This window comes from Mobula hypostoma, chromosome 8 (genome assembly GCF_963921235.1).
Source record: "Mobula hypostoma chromosome 8, sMobHyp1.1, whole genome shotgun sequence".
NCBI lineage: Eukaryota > Metazoa > Chordata > Chondrichthyes > Myliobatiformes > Myliobatidae > Mobula > Mobula hypostoma.
Window position 1 is genome coordinate 107,657,688 of NC_086104.1, and position 19,981 is coordinate 107,677,668.

At 42.4% G+C, this 19,981-nt stretch overlaps 1 protein-coding gene across 1 annotated transcript in view; it reads left to right on the plus strand.

Moving 5' to 3' along the window:
- Window positions 1–19,981, plus strand: part of tulp4a (TUB like protein 4a) — a 181,325-nt gene that overhangs the window by 75,212 nt on the left and 86,132 nt on the right. Inside the window, exons 4-5 of the mRNA XM_063056576.1 lie at window positions 8,713–8,893; window positions 14,641–14,775. Coding sequence (XP_062912646.1) covers window positions 8,713–8,893; window positions 14,641–14,775 — 316 coding nt within the window. The remainder of the gene's footprint in view (window positions 1–8,712; window positions 8,894–14,640; window positions 14,776–19,981) is intronic.

Consider the following 19,981-nt stretch of genomic DNA (forward strand, 5'->3'; position numbering starts at 1 on the left):
GTACATTCAGATTGGAGGATTGTGACCAGTGGTGTCCCACAAGGATCTGTTCTGGGACCTCTACTTTTCGTGATTTTTATTAACGACCTGGATGTGGGGGTAGAAGGGTGGGTTGGCAAGTTTGCGGACGACACAAAGGTTGGTGGTGTTGTAGATAGTGTAGAGGATTGTCAGAGATTGCAGAGAGACATTGATAGGATGCAGGAGTAGGCTGAGAAGTGGCAGATGGAATTCAACCTGGAGAAGTGTGAGGTGGTACACTTTGGAAGGACAAACTCCAAGGCAGAGTACAAAGTAAATGGCAGGATACTAGGTAGTGTGGAGGAGCAGAGGGATCTGGGGGTACATGTCCACAGATCCCTGAAAGTTGCCTCACAGGTGGATAGGGTAGTTAAGAAAGCTTATGGGGTGTTAGCTTTCATAAGTCGAAGGATAGAGTTTAAGAGTCGTGATGTAATGATGCAGCTCTATAAAACTCTGGTTAGGCCACACTTGGAGTACTGTGCCCAGTTCTGGTCACCTCAACATAGGAGAGATGTGGAAGCATTGGAAAAGGTACAGAGGACATTTACCAGGATGCTACCTGGTTTAGAAAGTATGCATTATGATCAGAGATTAAGGGAGCTAGGGCTTTACTCTTTGGAGAGAAGGAGGATGAGAGGAGACATGATAGAGGTGTACAAGATAATAAGAGAAATAGATAGAGTGGATAGCCAGCGCCTCTTCCCCAGGGCACCACTGCTCAATACAAGAGGACATGGCTTTAAGGTAAGGGGTGGGAAGTTCAAGGGGGATATTAGAGGAAGGTTTTTTACTCAGAGAGTGGTTGGTGTGTGGAATGCACTGCCTGAGTCAGTAGTGGAGGCAGATACACTGGTGAAGTTTAAGAGACTACTAGACAGGTATATGGAGGAATTTAAGGTGGGGGCTTATATGGGAGGCAGGGTTTGAGGGTCGGCACAACATTGTGGGCCAAAGAGCCTGTACTGTGCTGTACTATTCTATGTTCTATAAATCTTCTTTCCAAAATGTGAATAATATACAGATAGCCAAACAACCTTTCAGATAGTTTATTCAGCAGCGGCGTCAGTAACAGTGGCAGGTATAGCCTGAACAAAGTCCAGTGCAGCTTTTGGATCAAAAAAAGTACAAGGAGGAGAATTAGCAGGAAAAACTTGTTGGGTACCTCAGAGGAGGAAAGAGTTTTTTATCATATGCCTGTTTCATTACCAGGGCAAATTTTGATCTTTGTTTCATTATCTCTCTTGGGTAATCTTCGTAAAAACGGAGCTGAGACTTCACAAACCTAAAAACTCTCTGTTCTTTTGCCTGTTGCATTATTTGATCTTTAATTTTAAAGTGATGAAGGCAAACTTGAAACCAGAACAGATCTTGGTTTACCAGAATCCTTCAATTTCGAAGTAAACGCCCTGTGTGCCCTTTCTATAGCAGGCGGCTTTGATAAAGTGGTAGGAAATAAAGTGTGGAAAAGCTTACCAAAGTAAGCAGTTAAATCTCCATCTTCAACTCCGTCTTGCAGCCCAACAATTCGTATATTCTTTCTGCGAGACCTAGTTTCCAGGTCTATAATGTCACTTTGATAACGAGTTGTAGCTTCAGACAACTTTTGCTTAAGTTATCTTCAATTCCTCTTCATGTGTAATAACTTGAGGTTCCAGGTCTTTAAGTTTTCCCAGAAATGACTTCATTTCATTACTATTCTTTTCCAGTTGGTCTTTAATTAACAACATACATCAAAGTTGCTGGTGAACGCAGCAGGCCAAGCAGCATCTATAGGAAGAGGCGCAGTCGACGTTTCAGGCTGAGACCCTTCGTCAGGACTCGGCCTGAAACGTCGACTGCGCCTCTTCCTATAGATGCTGCTTGGCCTGCTGCGTTCACCAGCAACTTTGATGTATGTTGCTTGAATTTCCAGCATCTGCAGAATTCCTGTTGTTGTGGTCTTTAATTAATCCATTCTGGTCCTTAATTGAATTCAGTGTCCGAACAATATCTTCAACCCACGATGGCATTTCATCAGATCTTTCCTTTTGCATCTTTCCTTTCCCACTACCTTTATCACTAGGTTCAGGTAAATTCTTCCCACTTCTCGTAGACATAGACATATTGTTCCCCCTCAAGAATCAGCAAAAAAAAATTAAATTCAAAGTTTAAACTAGGGGGAGAGAAAGAAAACTAAGAACAGCACAAAATTACTGCTACTCCATTTGCAGACGGGGCGGTCCTCCGGATTGTAAATCTCAATAATTTTTTAAAAGCACTAGATTACAATTGGAAGATTTGGGTACTCTTTCAGTTTGCATAAATTTAACTTGTGCACAATGTTAATTTTAGTGCTGAACTGTTTTTTTTCAGAATAGCAATATATAAGAGTTTTCCTTTTGCCTTAAACTTCCACTGGATGGTATATTGAAGCAAGAAGAACTAGGTGATTTCTCGGATGATTGGGAAAATAAGGAGCAAGGTCTTAACTCTTTTTAAATTTGCATGGCGGAAGTTTCCACTTTGTCTGGGATTCTTCTGAATCCTTAAACCTCACAGCCATCTGCCGCCTACGCCAAATATTGTTGGATGATGATGTTTGTGATCCGAGGTTCTTCGGAAGTCAAAAATGAGGCTTGTCATTGTTTATTAAGCATTACAAGATCAAAGAAGACGAAGGCAGGAAGATGAAGCATGAGGAAGAGAGCACGAGGGGGTGGGTGGAAGAGATCACAGTGGCAGCAGAAAGAACAACGGGGAAAGAGAAAATCCAATGCAGTTTGCTGCTTTTTTACCAGTTTGCTAATTCTATTGAATATCCATAAGATAACATTTAACCAAATCAAACAACCCATGTTCAAGTAATATGATAACCGCAACTGCAATCATGAGGTTTCCTTGAAAATACAGAACTGTAGCCCCTAAAAAAAACGTGTTGATCAATTTCATGTATATAGGTAATTAAATAAAATTACAAAAAAAGCATAAGGAACTATGAGGAAAGTAACAATTATGCAGTCCAATCCAACAATAATGTTAATATAGATGACAAATGAGAGTGGGCCCAGCATCGACCCTCTGGGTTACATCAGTAATCACAGACCTCCAGTTGGAGAAGTGTCCTTCCACCATTGGCTTCTGCTTCCTGCCAACCCACCAATTTTGTATTGAGTTTGCTACCTCTCCTTGGGTGCTATGTGATATAACTTCCAGAACAGTCTACCATACAGAACTTTGTCAACCATCTTGCTGAACTCCACGTATGCTATGTTTACTGCCCTCCCTGTTTAGCCTTCCTCATCACTTCATCAAAAAAAAACTCCATCAAATTGGTGAATAAAGGTTCTCCCAAGCATGAGGCCATGTTGGCTAGCACTAATCAATCCCTGACTCTGTAAATCCAATTATACAGTATCTTATCCCTTAGGGTGCTTCCCTGCAACTTACCTACCACAGCTGTTAGGTTATCAGGTCATTAATTACCAGGTCTTTTGGTTCAGCCCTTTCTAAATAAAAGCACATTTGCTAACCAGTAAGTCAGGTGGCATCTATGGGGGGAATAAACAGTAACGTTTTGGACCGATACCCTCAGGACTGAAGAGGACAGAAGGTGGGGTGTATTTCCCGATTACCAACCATTTCAATTTGATGTCAAACAAAAGAGAATCTGCGGATGCTGTAAATCCAAACAGCACTCAAAATGCTGCAGGAGCTCAGCAGGCCAGGCAGCATCTATGGAAAAGAGTACAACTGACGTTTCAGGCCTGCTGAAGTTTCTCCAGCATTTTGTGTGTGCCAATTTGATGTCATTCCCACTCTGACATATCGTATCAGCCCATGGCCTATTCTTCTGCCACAATGAGTCCACACTGAAACTGTAAGGACAGCACCTCATTCCGTCTGGGTAGCCTCCATTCTGATGGCATGAATATTGATTTATTTTTTAAACTTCTGGTAATTTCTCCCTTACTCTTCTCTTTTTTTGCCATTCCCATTCTATTTCCACTCTTGTGCTTGCTGTCTTGAGGCCAGTTAGGGTGGGTAAATCTCCAGGGCCTGACAAGGTGTTCCCTTGACTAGTACAGAAATTGCATGGGCTCTCACCAAGGTATCTAAAACATCGTTAGCCACAGGTGAGGTGCTGGAAGTCTGGAGGATAGCTAAAGTTATTCTGTTGTTCAAGGAAGGCTGTAAGACCAGGTCATAAAATCGTAGGCTGGTGAGCCTGACATCAGTAGTAGGTAAATTATTAGAAGGTATTCTAAGGGATTTCCAATTTGGTTGCCGGCTGCCTGACCATGGTTTTCAGTTGGGCGCCGGACGCTTGGAGAGATTCGGTGGGGGAGGCGGGCGCTCAGCCGGGGGTCGTGGTCGAGTGGTCGGTGACTTGGGCCGGCTCCCCCACCGGACTTAGTCTGGTGAGGAGGGTATGAGGACACCCAGCAGGACTAAAAAAAACAAGACCTGACAAAGGGCGGATGAGCTCCTTGTGAGCCAACGACCATCTTCCGTGGAAGAGATTAAAGCCTCATCACGTATCTATGAATTTTATGCTATGCATCTAATTGGAAGCGATATCATGAACTTGGGCGCTGCACTGTGTGCCTGGACCTGCCCAAGGCCTCCACCTAAGGAAGGGCCGCGGCTGGAAGCCGACATGGCCTCGGGCTAGAGTTCGGCGGGGCGGTGGCAGGCGGTGCCAAGGCGGCCAGCGAGAACAAACTGGAGGAGAGGCTGTACTCGGTGCTGTCGCAAGATGGAAGAAGATGGAGGTGCATAGCCGCCAACCCCGGATTTGGGATGGCACCCACAGACTGACTGACTGACTGACTGATTCTAAGGGAACAGACATATACGTGTTTGGATAGACAGGACTTGTAGGGATATTCACCTTGGCTTTGTGCATTGTAGGTCGTGTGTAGTTAATTTTATAGAATTTTTCGAGGAGATTATCAGGAAGGTTAATGAAGGAAAGGCAGTGGATGTTGTCTACATGGATGCCAGCAAGGTCTTTGACAAAGACCTGTATGGGAGGCTGGTCAAGAAGGTTCAGTTGCTTGGTATTCAGGATAAGATAGTAAAGTGGATTCAACATTTGCTTCTTGAGGGAAGCCGGAGAGTAGTAGTAGATGAATGTCTCTGTGACTAGTGGTGTGCCATAGGGATCGGTGCTGGGTCCATTGTTTATAATTTACATCAACAATCTGGATGACGATGTAAAATGGATCAGCAATTTGATGCCAAGATTTGGGTGGGGGGGGGGAGTTGTAGTGGACTAGTAAGGAAGGCTATCAAAACTTGGAAGAAGGATCTAGACCAGCTGGAAAAATGGGCTGTAAAATTGCAGCTATACTTGAATGCAGGCAAGTGTGAGGTAGGCAAACCAGAGTAGGGCTTAGACAGTGAATGGTAGGGTGCAGAGGTGTGAGGTAGAACAGAGGGCTATGGGAATACAGATCCATAATTCCTTGAAAGTGGTGTCACAGTTGACAGAGTCATAAAGAGAGCTTTTGGTATGTTGGTCTTCAAATTCAAAGTACTGAGTGCAGGGGTTGGGATGTTTTGTTGAAGTTGTATAAGACATTGGTGAGGCTGAATTTTGAGTATTATGTGTAGTTCTCACCTACCTGCAGGAATGACATAAATAAGATTGAAATAATAGAGAAAAATTACAATGATGTTACTGGGACTTGAGAATCTGTGTTATAGTGAGAGGTTGAATAGGTTAGGATTTTATTCCCTGGAGCATAGCAGAATGAGGGAAGATTTGATCGGGGTATTCAAAATTGAGGGGTATAGATTAGGTTAATCCAAGCAGGCTTTTCCGCTGAGGTTGGGTGAGGCTAGATCTAGAGTTCATAGTTAAGGATGAAAGGTAAAATGTTTAAAGGAAACCTGAGGGGAACTTCTTCACTCTGGTGCGCATGTGGAACAAACTGCCAGCAGAAGTGCACGCGGGTTTGATTTTGACATTTAAGAGAAGTTTGGATAAGTACATAGACAAGAGGAATGTGGAGGGCTATGGCCCAGGTCAGGTTGACGGAGCTAGGCAGAATACCAGTTCGGCATGGATTATTGAGCCAAACAGCCTGTTTTGTGTTGAGATGCTCAATGACTCTCACCCCTTCTCACCTGCCCATAACTTTCCTCTGGTGCCCCTCCTTCCCCTTCTTCCATGGTCCACTGTCCTCTTCTATCAGATTACTTCTTCAGCCCTTTTATCACTTCTACCTATCACTTCCCTGTTTTTTACTTCACCCCTCCCCACACACCTACTGCATCTACTGTTTATTCCCCTCCATAGATGCTGTGTGACTTGCTGAGTTGCTTCAATACATTGTGTGATGCTCAAGATTTTCAGATCTTGTTTAACATTTCTAGTCTTCCGGCATCTTGCCAGAGGGTAGTGATGTTGCAAATATCTTGGCAAGGGTCTTGCAGTTTATTATCTAGCTTCCCAAACGTTCTTGGGTATACCTCACCTGGACCTGGAAATTTGTCTTTCTTCATACATCTTAATACATACAATACTTCTACTGTAATATGGACTAATCCCAAAACATCTCCATTAATATCGATAAATTCCCAGCTATTCACATCTTTCCTCAAAGTTCAAGGTACATTTATTATCAAAATATGTATACAATACAGTCAGCCACTAAACAAAGAAACCCATTAAAAAAACATCAAACACCCAATGTGCAGAGAGAAAAATAAAACAAATTGTGCAAATAATAAAAGTAAGCAAATGGCATTCAGAATTGAAGTTCATGAAAGTGAGTCACAGACTTGAAGCCAGGCATCGCTGCAGCCAATTCAGTTGTTTTTTTTTCTTAATATACTGTTGAAACAAAAAAAATATATTTATGACTCCATACGTAGATTTCCTTCTTTGTCTCGGAGGCCCTATTCTCTCCCTAGTCATTCCTTTTTCCTTAATATACTTAATATTTTTAAAAAATCTTAAGAATCTCCTTAATTTTTTATGCCACAGCCATTTCATGCCCCTTTTGGTCCTCCTAATTTCCTTCTTGTATAGTCTAGCATCTGCTATATACCCCCAGTGATTCACTTGATCCCAGCTGTGCATATTTGACCCAAACTACCTAATTTTAATTGATCAGAATTACTGTATACATTGACATCCAGTGTTCCCAAATCCCAGCAGCTTTGCCTTCAACTTTAATAGGAACATGTAGTCTTTGAATTTTTGCTATCTTACTTTTTAAAAACCTTCCACTTGCCAGAGATCTCTTTGCCCACAAGCAACCTAGCCCAATCAATCTTTGCAAGTCAAAATTCTTCTTGCCCAAGTTCAGAACTCATACAAGCAGACCAGTTCTGTCCCTTTCCACAACTACTTTAAAACTAATAGAGCTACGGTCACTGGTCCCAAAGTGTCTCCCTGCCGTGATCTCGGTCACATGCCTTTCCTTAAATCAAAATTTTGCTTCCTTCCTGATAGAGCACCCTATCTACTGCATGTGGAAACTTTCTTGAACCTATTGAAAAAATCCCACCACATATAGAACTTCAACACTGACAATCCCAGTCAATGTTAGGAAATTAAAATGACAACCCTATTTTTCTTGCAACTCTCCCCAATCTACCTGCACATTTGTTCCCCTAATTCCCGAGAACTACTTGGGGACTTGCAGTACAATCTCAGTAATGTGATTATCTCTTTCTTCTCAATTCCACCTATAAAGCTATCATTGTCATCACTATATATTAATGGTCCCTTAATCAAAAAAGTAAATCACCCTCCTCACCACCTATATCTTACCTAAAGCACCTGTCTCCTAGTGCTATAACCACTGTGCTCAATTTCTCTGACTTTTGTCTAATAAATACCAGAAAACGAGCCAACTAACTAGTGGGTTTGTTCAAGTACATTCTCTCACTGCTGCAATTGAAGATTCCCACCTGCTTCAACAGGGCGACAATCATACCAGAGCCCAAGAAGAGCAGAGTGAGTTGTCTCAATGACTATCGCCCAGTTGCACTCATATCTACTGTGATTTAAGTGCTTTGAGAAGTTGGTCACGGCCAGAATCAGCTCCTGCCTAAGCAAGAACTTGGACCTGCTGCAATTTAACTATTGCCACAATTAGTCTACAGTGGATGCAATCTCACTAGTTCTACGCTTTACCTTGGATCACCTGGAAAATAGCAATATCTACGTCTGGCAGCTGTTTATTGATTACAGTTCAGCATTCAACACAATCATACTTTCAGTTTTAATCAACAAGCTCCAAAACCTGGGCCTTACTATCTCCCCGTGTGGATCCTTGACTTCTTCACTGGGAGAACACGGTCAAAGCAGTTCAGAAATAGCATATCCTCCTCACTGACAATTAATATTGACGCATCTAAAGGATGCATGCTTAGCCCTCTGGTCTGCTCTGTGCCCACGATTGTGGCTAGGCACAGATCATATGCCATCTATGAATTTGCTGTTGACACAACTACTGGCAAAATTTCAGATGGTGATGAAGAGACATACAGGAGCAAGGTGGATCAGCTGGTTGAGTGTCCTTGTAAAGCGAAGAAGTCTGAGTTTGTCTTCTGTAAAATGATCATCTACGGTTTCATTTTTGTTTCATTTTTAAAAGTTCAGCATAATTTTCTAGAAGTATTTTAAGCACAATAAATGGCAAATGTCTTTGTTCCTTTACATAGTTTGTGTTTACTTTGATCTCATTCTAGGTGTTATTTGGAACAGCTGATGGGCAAGTGATAGTGATGGACTGCCATGGACGTATGCTAGCTCATGTACTACTCCATGAATCTGAGGGTATCTTGGGAATGTCTTGGAATTATCCCAGTTTCCTCGTGGAGGACAGTAGTGAGAGTGACACAGATTCTGATGACTATTCGCCACCACAAGGTATTTCCATGTCTACCGAAGTTAACACAGTGCAGGCTGGTAAAACCAGAAATAGTCTTCTGCTTGCTAAATATTGTCCCTGAAATGATTATGCCTGGTTGCTTCAGCCAATTACTTGCTTTTGACCAGTGCTGAACTTTATTATACAGGTTTTTTTCCTAAACTGTTCATTTCTAGCAATAAAGCTAAGATTTTATAAGCAATTTATGTAATTAATATTGGAAACAAAAGCAGTAAGGGTGTTGTTTTTATGGAAATGTGTAAATCTTCAGATTTTCAGAACCCTTAGTCCACATCTGTGATAACTTTTAAGATTGTCAGTTATTCATTTGTGGAGGGGTGGTCTTTTGAAATGGATATTGAAACATTTTCCTTACTAAATTGGACAGATTATTATTGTGCTAAATGGGGAAAAATTCAGACCTCCATCATATCAAAACTGATATTTACCTGTGTCATTACAAAACTGGGCCAGCAGCATTAGAATTGGAATGCAACATGATCAGTAACCTCATGGCTCAGCATAGCTCCTGAATCCTTGTTCAGTGAGTGTGGAAGGGGATTACAGGATCAAGTCTGGGATACATAATTTTGAAATGCCAGCCTGAAGTTTCAACACAGTACTGCTTGGTAGAGAGCTAAGTAATTCAATGTCTAACAATCATCGAACGTGGAGCATAGAACATTACAACATTTATACAAGCCTATTGGCCCATGATTTTGTACTGAACTTTTAACCTACTCGAAGATTAATATAGCCCTTCCCTCTTGCTTGACCTCCATTTTTCTATGATCTAGCTAAGAGTTTCTTAAATGCTTCTAATATATCTGCGTATACCACCACTCCTGGCAGGGTGTTCCATGCAGTCACCTCTCTGTGTAAAGAATTTACCTCTACATACCCTTATAATTTCCTCCTATCACCTTAAAATTATGCTGCCTTGTATTAACCATTTAATTTCAAGCTTAATTGTCATTTAACCATACATGAATACCCATGAATACAGTCAAACAATTTATCAGGCAAGATTTCTCCTTAAGGAAAGCATGCTGACTATAGTCTTTTTTATCATCTGCCTCCAAGTACCCTGAAAGTTCATCCTTAATAACGGACTCCAACATCTTCCCAGCCACTGAAGTCAAGCTAACTGGCCTATAATTTCATTTCTTCTGCCTTCCTCCCTTCTTGAAGAGTGGAGTGACATACGCAACTTTCCAGTCCTCTGGTACGATTCTGGAATTGAGTGATTCTTGAAAGATCATTGCTGATGCTTCTGCAATCTCTTCAGCTACCTCTTTCAGAACCTGGAAGTTTAGTCCATCTGGTGCAGGTGACTTGTTTACCTTCAGACCTTGCAGTTTCCCAAGTAATAGCGACCACACCCACTGCTGCCCCCTGACAATCTTGAAATTCTGACATACTGCTAGTGTCTTCCACAGTGAAGACTGGCGCAAAATACTTACTCAGGTCATAAGCCATTTCTTTGTCCCCCATTATTACCTCTTCAGCGTCATTTTCCACTTCTGCATTTTCAGTCCACTCTCCAGCATTTTCTACCCTCGCCACTCTTCTGCTCTTGGTGGAAGGAGCTTTTGGTTTCTCCTTTCATATAATTGGCTAGCTTCAGATTTCATCTTTTCTTTCTCATTTTTTTTAGTTATCTTCTGTTTATAAAAGCTTCCCAATCCTGTAACTTCCCAATAATTTTTACTATATTAGATGTACTCTCTTGCTTTTATGCTATCTGCCGTTAGCAGTCATGGTTTCCTCATCCTTCGTATCTTTGGGTTATATCTATCCTGCAACTTCTGAATTGCCCTCAGACATTCCGGCCATTGCTGTTCTGCTGTCATCCCTGATAGTGTCCCCTTCCAATCAACTTAGGCCAGCTCTTCTCTCATGCCTCTGTAATTCCCCTTACTCCATTATAATATGGATACATCAAACTTTATCTTTTCTCTCTCAAATTGAAGGGTGAATTTTATCATATGATCACCAGTCCCTAAGGGTTCCTTAAACTTCTTAATCAAATCTTGTTCGTTACACAGCACCAATCCAGAATTGCCTTTCCTCTAGAGGGCTCAGCCACAATCTGCTCTAAAAAGCCATCTCATAGGCATCCTTCAAATTTCTTCTCCTGCGATCTAGTACCAACCATGATTTTCCCAATCTACCTGTATACTGCAATCGCCTGTGACTATTGTAATATTGCCCCTATTACATGTTTTTCTATATCCCTTCGTACTTTATATCCCACATCCTGGCTACTGTTCGGACCTGGATATAACTCCCATCTGGGACTTTTTACATTTGCACTTTAACTCTACCCACAATGATTCTGCATTTTCTGATCTTATATCTTCTGATCCTATGTCACCTCTTTCTAAGGATTTGAATTTCACTTTTTATCAACAATGCTACCCCACCCCCTCTGCTTATCTGCCTGTCCTTTCTATGCAAGATGTACACTTGGATATTAAACAACCAATGATGGTCTTCTTTCAGCCACAATTCAGTGATGCCCACAACATATCTGCCAATCTCTAACTGCATTGCAGGATAATCTATTTGTTCCATATACTATGTGCATTCAAGTATAGCACTTTCAGTCCTGTATTCATCACCCTTTTTGATTTTGCCCCATGTTACACTTGAACTCATGCCATTGACTCCATTTTAATCCTTTCATCTGCCTCTTCTTCCTCAGTCTCACTATACAGTGCACCGACTTGTATACCAAATACCCCATTCTTAGCTCTACCACTCCAGTTCCTATACCCCTGCCAAATTAGTTTAAACCCTCCCCAACAGCTCTGCAAACCTTCCCACAAGGATATTGGTCCCCTTTGGATTCAGGTGTAAAGCGTCCTTTTTGTACAGGTCATACTTTCCCCAGACAAGATCCCAATGGTCCAGAAATCTAAAACTCTGCCCCGAGCACCACACCCTCAGTCATTCTTTCACCTGTACTGACCAATCCTGTCCTGACTGACATGTGCCACTGGGAGTACTCCAGAAATTGCTACCTTGGAGGTCCTGCTCTTCAGTCTCCTCCCAGACTCCCAATGCTTACTGTGCAGGATCTCTTCCCATTTCTGCCTATGTCATTGGTGCCAATGAGCACTGAGACCTCAGGCTGCTTATTCTCCCCCTTGAGAATCTTCTGCAGCTGCTGTGAGACATTTGTGAGGGAACACTCCATCTTGGTGTCTCTTTTGTGGCCACAGAATGTCCTGTATGCCCCTCTTACTATCGAGTCTTCGATCACTATTGGTCTGCCTATTTATCCTTCTCTGCTGAGCCTCAGAGCCGGCCGCTGTGCCCTGAAAGTTCATCCTTCCAGCAATATCCAAAGGAGTAGTATACTTGTCGCCTCCACTCTGGCTGTGAACACCTCAGTAAATGTCTCATCTGTGAGGAATTCATCATCCCGGATGGTCCTTAGTACATTCAGTTCCAGCTTCAGTTCCTTGACCTTTTCAGTCAGGAGCTGAAGTTGGGTGCACTTCCTGTGGATGTAGTCCTCAGGGAGACTGAGGTACCCTGAAATCCTGCATCTCACAGGAGGGGCATTCCACTGCCTAAACTACCGTCCTGCCTACACTTCTTATACATCTAACTTCTCAGGCATAATTTCTTGCTTGCATCTGTTCTTATCCAAGTTTGTTGAGCCAAAGCCACTTTTAACACTGGCCCATTCCAACCACGACCGAGCCGCTTAACACTTCACTTCTTTTTATTGACTAAAAGACTCAGTCCGCCGAAAAGTTACAAAAGGCCCCAAGCTCTCTTCAAACTCACTAACGAACCAACCTCTCGTGATGATTGCAATGCACCTTAAAGACCTGAAAGACCCTGAGATCTCTTTAAACCTCAAGCAGCCTCACCAACAAACGACTTCTCACGATGATTGTAGCCCACTGAATACTGAAGCAAAGTATTCATTCAGGACCTCCCCTACCTCCTCCAGCTCTAAAACCATTTCCTCCACTATCCCTGATTAGCCTAGCCCTCACTCTGACCATCCTCCTCTTCCTCACATATATGTGTAAAACACCTTGGGGTTTTCTTTAATCCTACTTCGCAAAGGGTTCTCATGTCCTCTTCTATCTCTCGTAAGGCCATTCTTCAGCTCCTTCCTGACTACCCTGTAACTCTAGTACTTTGGTGATGACCATTGAAGGATAAGTGTTGGTTGGTCCTTTTGGAAACTTCTCTGTTCTTTACAGTGGCATGGGATTTTGTTTTTACATACACCTGAGACAGTGTATATAGTTGTGATTTAATATGTCATTTGTTAAATAACTTACCTCCTGGTGAAGGTATGGTGGTTGAAATTTTTGCGCCCAGGTCTCTGGAGAGTGATCTATCATACCAATATCTGTGCCACAGTTAGCACATTAAAATCAAAATTCATAATTTGGATGAATTGACAATTTTTCACATAATTCTGAAGCACATTGCTGAAAAATGGCTCTGTTGCTGTACTTAATTTAAATACCTGGATCTGTATTTTTATTTCATTTTGTTAAGTTAATCAGCTGACTGAACTGGTCATGGTCTCAACTGGGCTATATGAAATGATTGCAGAAATAGTTCTTTAGAAATTAATGTGCTTTTAACTAGGCTGAGAATTTGTAAGTCTAGCAACGCACATAAAAAGTGCTGGTGAACGCAGCACGCCAGGCAGCATCTATAGGAAGAGGTACAGTCCACGTTTTGGGCCGAGACCCTTCGTCAGGACTAACTGAAAGAAGAGATAGTAAGAGATTTGAAAGTGAGAGGGGGAGGGGGAGATCCGAAATGATAGGAGAAGACAGGAGGGGGAGGGATGGAGCCAAGAGCTGGAAAGTTGATTGGCAAAAGGGATACGAGGCTGGAGAAGGGAGACGATCATGGGACAGGAGGACTAGGGAGAAAGAAAGGCGGAGGGGAGCCTAGAGGATGGGCAAGGAGTTGTAGTGAGAGGGACAGAGGGAGAAAAAAGATAAATAAATAAGGGATGGGTTACAAAGGGGAGGTGGGGCATTAACGGAAGTTAGAGAAATCAATGTTTATGCCATCAGGTTAGGAGGCTACTCAGACGGAATATAAGGTGGTGTTCCTCCAACCTGAGTGTGGCTTCATCTTGACAGTAGAGGAGGCCGTGGATAGACATGTGAGAATGGGAATGGAACGTGGAATTAAAATATGTGGCCACTGGGAGATCCTGCTTTCTCTGGCGGACAGAGCGTAGGTGTTCAGCAAAGCGGTCTCCCAGCCTACGTCTGGTCTAGCCAATATATAGAAGGCCACATCGGGAGCACCGAACGTAGTATATCACCCCAGCTGACTCACAGGTGAAGTGTCTCCTCACCTGGAAGGACTGTCTGGGGCCCTAAATGGTGGTGAGGGAGGAAGTGTAAGGGCATGTGTAGCACTTGTTCCGCTTACAAGTGCCAGGAGGGAGATCGGTGGGGAGGGATGGGGGGAACGAATGGACAAGGGAGTTGCGTAGGGAGCGAGCCCTGCGGAAAGCAGAAAGGGGGGGGAGGGAAAGATGTGCTTAGTGGTGGGATCCTGTTGGAGGTGGCGGAAGTTACGGAGAGTTATATGTTGGACCCGGAGGCTGGTGGAGTGGTAGGTGAGGACAAGGGGAACCCTTTTCCTAGTGGGGTGGTGGGAAGATGGGGTGAAAGCAGATGTGCGTGAAAATCTCGAATTTTCGAGATTCTCGAATAAGCTTATTTGTTTTTCTTTGTTGTAGATGGTCCAGCATTATATCCCTTACCAATCCAAAACAGCAAGCCACTGCTGACTGTTAGCTTCACATCAGGGGATATCAGCATGATGAACAACTATGATGATTTGTCACCTACTGTTATCCGCTCGGATATGAAAGGTGAGAAATGCAGCTTAGGGAAAATGTGATGTGGTAGCTCAGTATTTTCATCAAATAGTATTTAATTATTTTGCCTTTGTGTAAGTGCACTTTGTAATGACAGATATCTAGCTTTGTACCTAAGATGATAAAATACTGTTTCCTGTTTTGAAACTGCAAGCACTTTCATGGCATAGTGCTCCTTTAAGACTTTAAATCTGTGATGGATAAAAGAACAATTAAATATATCAAAATGATCTCTTCCTGTTTGGCATTCTCATAGGAATCAATTTCTCATGGGCATGTACAGCAATGTTATTAAAAGCAAAATGGTTGTTGAAACAAATACTTTATACTCATTGGGAGTACAAAATTCATATGTTGTATTACAGTAAAATGAACTGGTTATTTGTGCCAGGTGACATGTTCCCAATAAGGAATGTGTTATTTAAATATTAAAATACAATTTATGGACATCCATGAAGAGACTAACCATAGGTTATTTTCTTGTACCTCTCTCAGTAATCAATTGAAGAGCACTTAAGAGAAAATGAGCAGAGATGCTTCAACCACATTCTCCGGCTAGAGGAGTTGTACAATTAATAATGAAAATAGTGGCAATGCACATAATTTAAGAGAAAAGTATTGACAGAAGAGATGAATACTGAAAACTGGGGATTTTGAGAGTCGCACAGCTGACTTGCGAGAAAAATGTTGTCTTATGACGACTGCTGAATTTGTATTTCAACACTGTTTATTTAATCACTGTTTCACTGAATTGCAGGGGATTAGCTATTGGTGAGTTTCAGGAAGAGGGAGACTTAGGGTTAGGATGTGGAAGAAGATGTGGCCCAAGGATTAAATCTCTCATCTATTTGTTTATACATCTGACTTGGACATCAGTAATCCACGCTCCATGCCAGTACATAACTGGGTAGAGAAAATAATTCTCTGAGCTCAGAGCTCATATTGCAGGTCATCAGCTTTATGCCTGTGTTCCTTGAGCAGCCAGCACTTGCTACAAATGTGCTTACCAGGAACCACAATAGGAGTCAACAGCTCCCGCATCATACAGCTGCAGCATATCATCTGATCCCTGTTTTTGTTGTAATTTAGTATTTGTAAAACCCATACTAGATAAGTGAAAAGCAATTACCTGTTCTTAATTGCTCCTCACCTGAGCCTCCTTGCCAAAGCCTTTTTGATTCAAAGGATTAGATCTTCAATTTCTATTGGCCACTCTCACATGGCCAACTCAAAATGGCCTTGCTTGTTCTCACGGAAACCTGTTGAGCCAAAGTCTCAGTTCTCCACTCTAACTCCGTCCACTTCAGCAATGGCCACACTGCTTAAACCTCACTTTTTTCCATTGGCGCAAGTAAAATTCACACGCAGCCAGATTTGCTGCTTTTAATAGTTCAGACTCACAGCACATCAGGGAGCATCTGTATAGAGGAATAAAAAAGAGCTTGTATCTAAGGCCAATGGTCTTTATTTGGAACTGGGAAAATTTAGAATGGAAATTTAGTTAAATAGTTAAGAGAAGAGAGGCAGAGTGGACGGAAAGGAAGGTGTATGATAGTCTGAGGAGTGGTGAGCTTTGATACATGTGATGGTGTTGCTGTTTGGCTGGTTGAAACTAGTAAGTAAAAGATATATGTGCTGGCATTGGAGAGGGTCTGGAGGACGTTCGAGAGAATGACTCCGGGAATGAAAACATTGATGTATGAGGACTGTTTCATGACTGTGTTTGATGAAGGATCTCAGCCCAAAACATCAACTGTTTATTCCTCTACATAGATGCTGACTGACGTGCTGAATTCCTGCATCATTTTGTGTGTTGTACTCCAAATCAGACAGCATCCTTGTGAATCTCCTCTGCACCTTCTGCAAAGCTTCTACGTACTTCTATACATGAACACAATACTCTAAATGTGGCCTCCCTAACCAAAGTTAGAAATTGTAACTTCCTAGCTCTTGAATTCAGTGCCTCAACTAATGAAGGCATGCATGCCATACACCCCCTTTACAGACCTGTCAACCTGTGCAGCCACTTTTAGAGAGCCATGTACCTTGACCACAAGGTCCATCAGCGCTTTTAAGGATCCTGCCCATAACCTTGTAGTCTGTTTATGTTTGATTTCCCAAAGTACAGCACCTCTCACTTGCCTGGATTAAACTCCACCTGGCATTTCTCCACCCAAGTCTGCATCTGATCCATATCCCACTGTATCATTTGAAATCTTTTATGGAATCTACAGTGCTACCAATCGTGTGACCTGCAAACTTGCCCACCTACAATATTTTCATTATAACAAGCAACAGAGGTCCTAATACAGATCCCTACAGAACACCACTAGTCACAGATCTCCATGCAGGATAAGACCCATTTATCAGTACCCTCTGCCTTCTATGTACAAGCCAGTTTTGCATCTCTTCAGCCAAGTCACCATGGGTTCCATGCATCTTATTTTTGTGGATGAGTCGACCATGTGGAACTTAGTTGAATGTCTTACTAAAATCCATGTATACATCTACTGCTCTCCCTTTCAGAATCACCTTCGATACCTCCTCAACACAATTCAGTCATATTAGTCAGAAAGGTCCTGCCCTCTACAGTCATTCTGACCATCTCTAATTAGGTTATACTTCTCCAAATGCTCATAAATCCTATCTCCAAGAATCCTCTCCAAAAGCCTCCCTGCCACTGATGGTGAGACTCAACAGTCTGTAATTTCCAGGGTTATCTCTGCTTCTCTTCTTGAACAAAGGTGTAACATTAGCTACCTGCTGGACCTCCAGCGCCACACCTGTGGCTAGTGAAGATACAAAGATCTTGGTCAAGGCTCAGCAATCTCATCTCTTGCCTCTCGATGACCATCAGGTCCTGGGGACTTATCCACCTTAATGTTTTTCAAGAAATTTAACCTTTATCTTTCCTAATGTCAAAATGTCCCAGCACCTTAGCATGCTTCACTCTGATCTCACTATCCTTTGCAGCGGTATTTACCGAGAAGGATGCAAACATTCAGGGTGTCGCCCACATCCTCTGATTTAAGCACGTTCCCTCTTCTACACTTGAATGGTTCTACCCTCTCCCTAGTTATTCTTTTGCCCTAATTATGTGTAGGATGCCTTGGGATTCTCTTTAATCCTATTCACCATGGACTTTTCATGGCCTCTTCCAGTTCTCCTAAGTATTTTCTTGAGTTCCCTGATAGCTCAAGCATGTATTCAGTTCTAGCTTCCAAAGCCTTGCATATGCCTCCTGCTTTTTCTTGGCTAAATTAACTACCTCTTGTTGGCTGGCTTATTCCCTAGTAGAAGATCCTAGTAGAATAACCTTCCCTCTGGGTTGACTAGCCGTATACTGCTTGAAGAAATTGTCTTCAACACACCTAATAAATTCTGCCCTGTCTAAACTTCTTGCTCTGAGGAGGACCCGGTGTATATTAGGAAATTTGAGTCCCTAAAGATGGCAATCCTGTTGTTTCTACACCTTTCCACAATCTGCTTGCATGTCTGCTCCTCATCCCTTTTGGCTATTTAGGGGTCTATAGAAAAAGCTTATCAGTGTGGTGGGATCTTTCTTATTTTTTGTATTGATTCAGTCAATCAGCTCTCCATTTCTTCCCCTCTGAGTGCCTCTGTGATATTGTCCTTGACTGGTAGTGCAATCCTCTACCCCCTTTAACCCCCTCCCCATTTATTAACATCAAAATCCCAGAACATTAAGCAACCGTCTCTCAACCATGTCTCTGTAATTGCCGCAACATTATAATTCCATGCTTCAAGTTCATCACCATTATTCCATTATTCCTAATACTCCTTACACTGAAGCAAACACATCTCAATTCATCTGTCATGTTGTTTGTATCCCCTAGCTCCAGGCAATCCTTACTTACGGTATTGCTGCTCACTACTTCTAATTTAGCTTCAATCCTTTCATTCTGTGCCTGATAGTCTGCTTCCCATCCCTCTGTCAATCTAGCTTAAACTCTCCTGGGTAGCAGCAGTGAGCCTCCCTGCCAATATTTTCAGTTAAGATGTAACCTGCTCCTCAGCTACACATTCACCTGAACTAACTTCTTATTTCTACCCTTGCTAGCTCAAGGCTTTAGAGGTAATCCAAAGTTTACTATCCGTGGTCCTGCTCTTTAAGTTCTTTCCTAACTCCCTATAATCACTGTGCAGAACCTCATCCCTTTTACTATCCACATTGTTGGTATCAATGAACTTGAGCTGCACCCCCCTCCCTCCCCCCCCCCACCCCCCGAGAGTGTTCTGCAGCTGATCTGATGCACTCCTGATCCTGGCACTCAGGAGGCAACACATCATCCTGGTATCTCTTTTATGGTTATAGAATCTTCCATCTGCCATCACCGTCACTCTACCTGACGTCTCCCTCACCTGCTGACCCACAGGACCAGTCTTGGTACCCCTGATCTGGCTGCTGCTGCTTTGTGCAGAAATGTCATAGCCCAGAAGTATTGGAAGAGGTAGAGTTGTTGCTGAGAGGATGTACCAAAGGAGACTCTGCACTTCCGGTCTATTGTCCTTGCCTGTCCTGGCAGTCACCCAACTTCCTGCTGTATGCACCCAAGAAGTGACAACCTCACTGAAATTCAGATCTATAATATTCTCAGCATCCCGTAAGGTACTCGGTATGTCCACCTCCAGTTCTTAATGTATCTCCTGCAGTTTCTCATTCTCTGTTAAATGGTGCCTTTTGTGTTCTCAGGATGCCTCAAGGCATTTCACATATTAATAATGGCCTTTGGAAGCACAGCCATTTCCATTTTTAAACAACCATCTGCAACAGGTCTGATATTGCAAAAATATCTCAGGACCGACAATGATTTTGTTTTATAAGTAATAACTTGATTATTTTTTTCCATCTTATGGGTATACTCCTATTTATAATATATACCCAGACTTCAGGTTCATTTTTCAACATAGAAATGGTATTAAAAAAACCTAACCCTTCTGTGGACAGTGTTGCCTCCTCAGAGGTAGACACCTGGATTCAGTCTTGACATCAGCTGCTGTCTGAGTTGGGATTGCACACTTTTTGTGTCTGCATGGGTCTCTTCCCAAGTTCTAAATATGCACAGGTTGTTTGGTTAATTTCCCTTTGTGTAAGTGAGTGGTAGAATCTGGGGGAGTTGATGAGAATTTGGTAATATTTATTTAAATGATATTAATGTATGCTTAGTCTAAATGGATG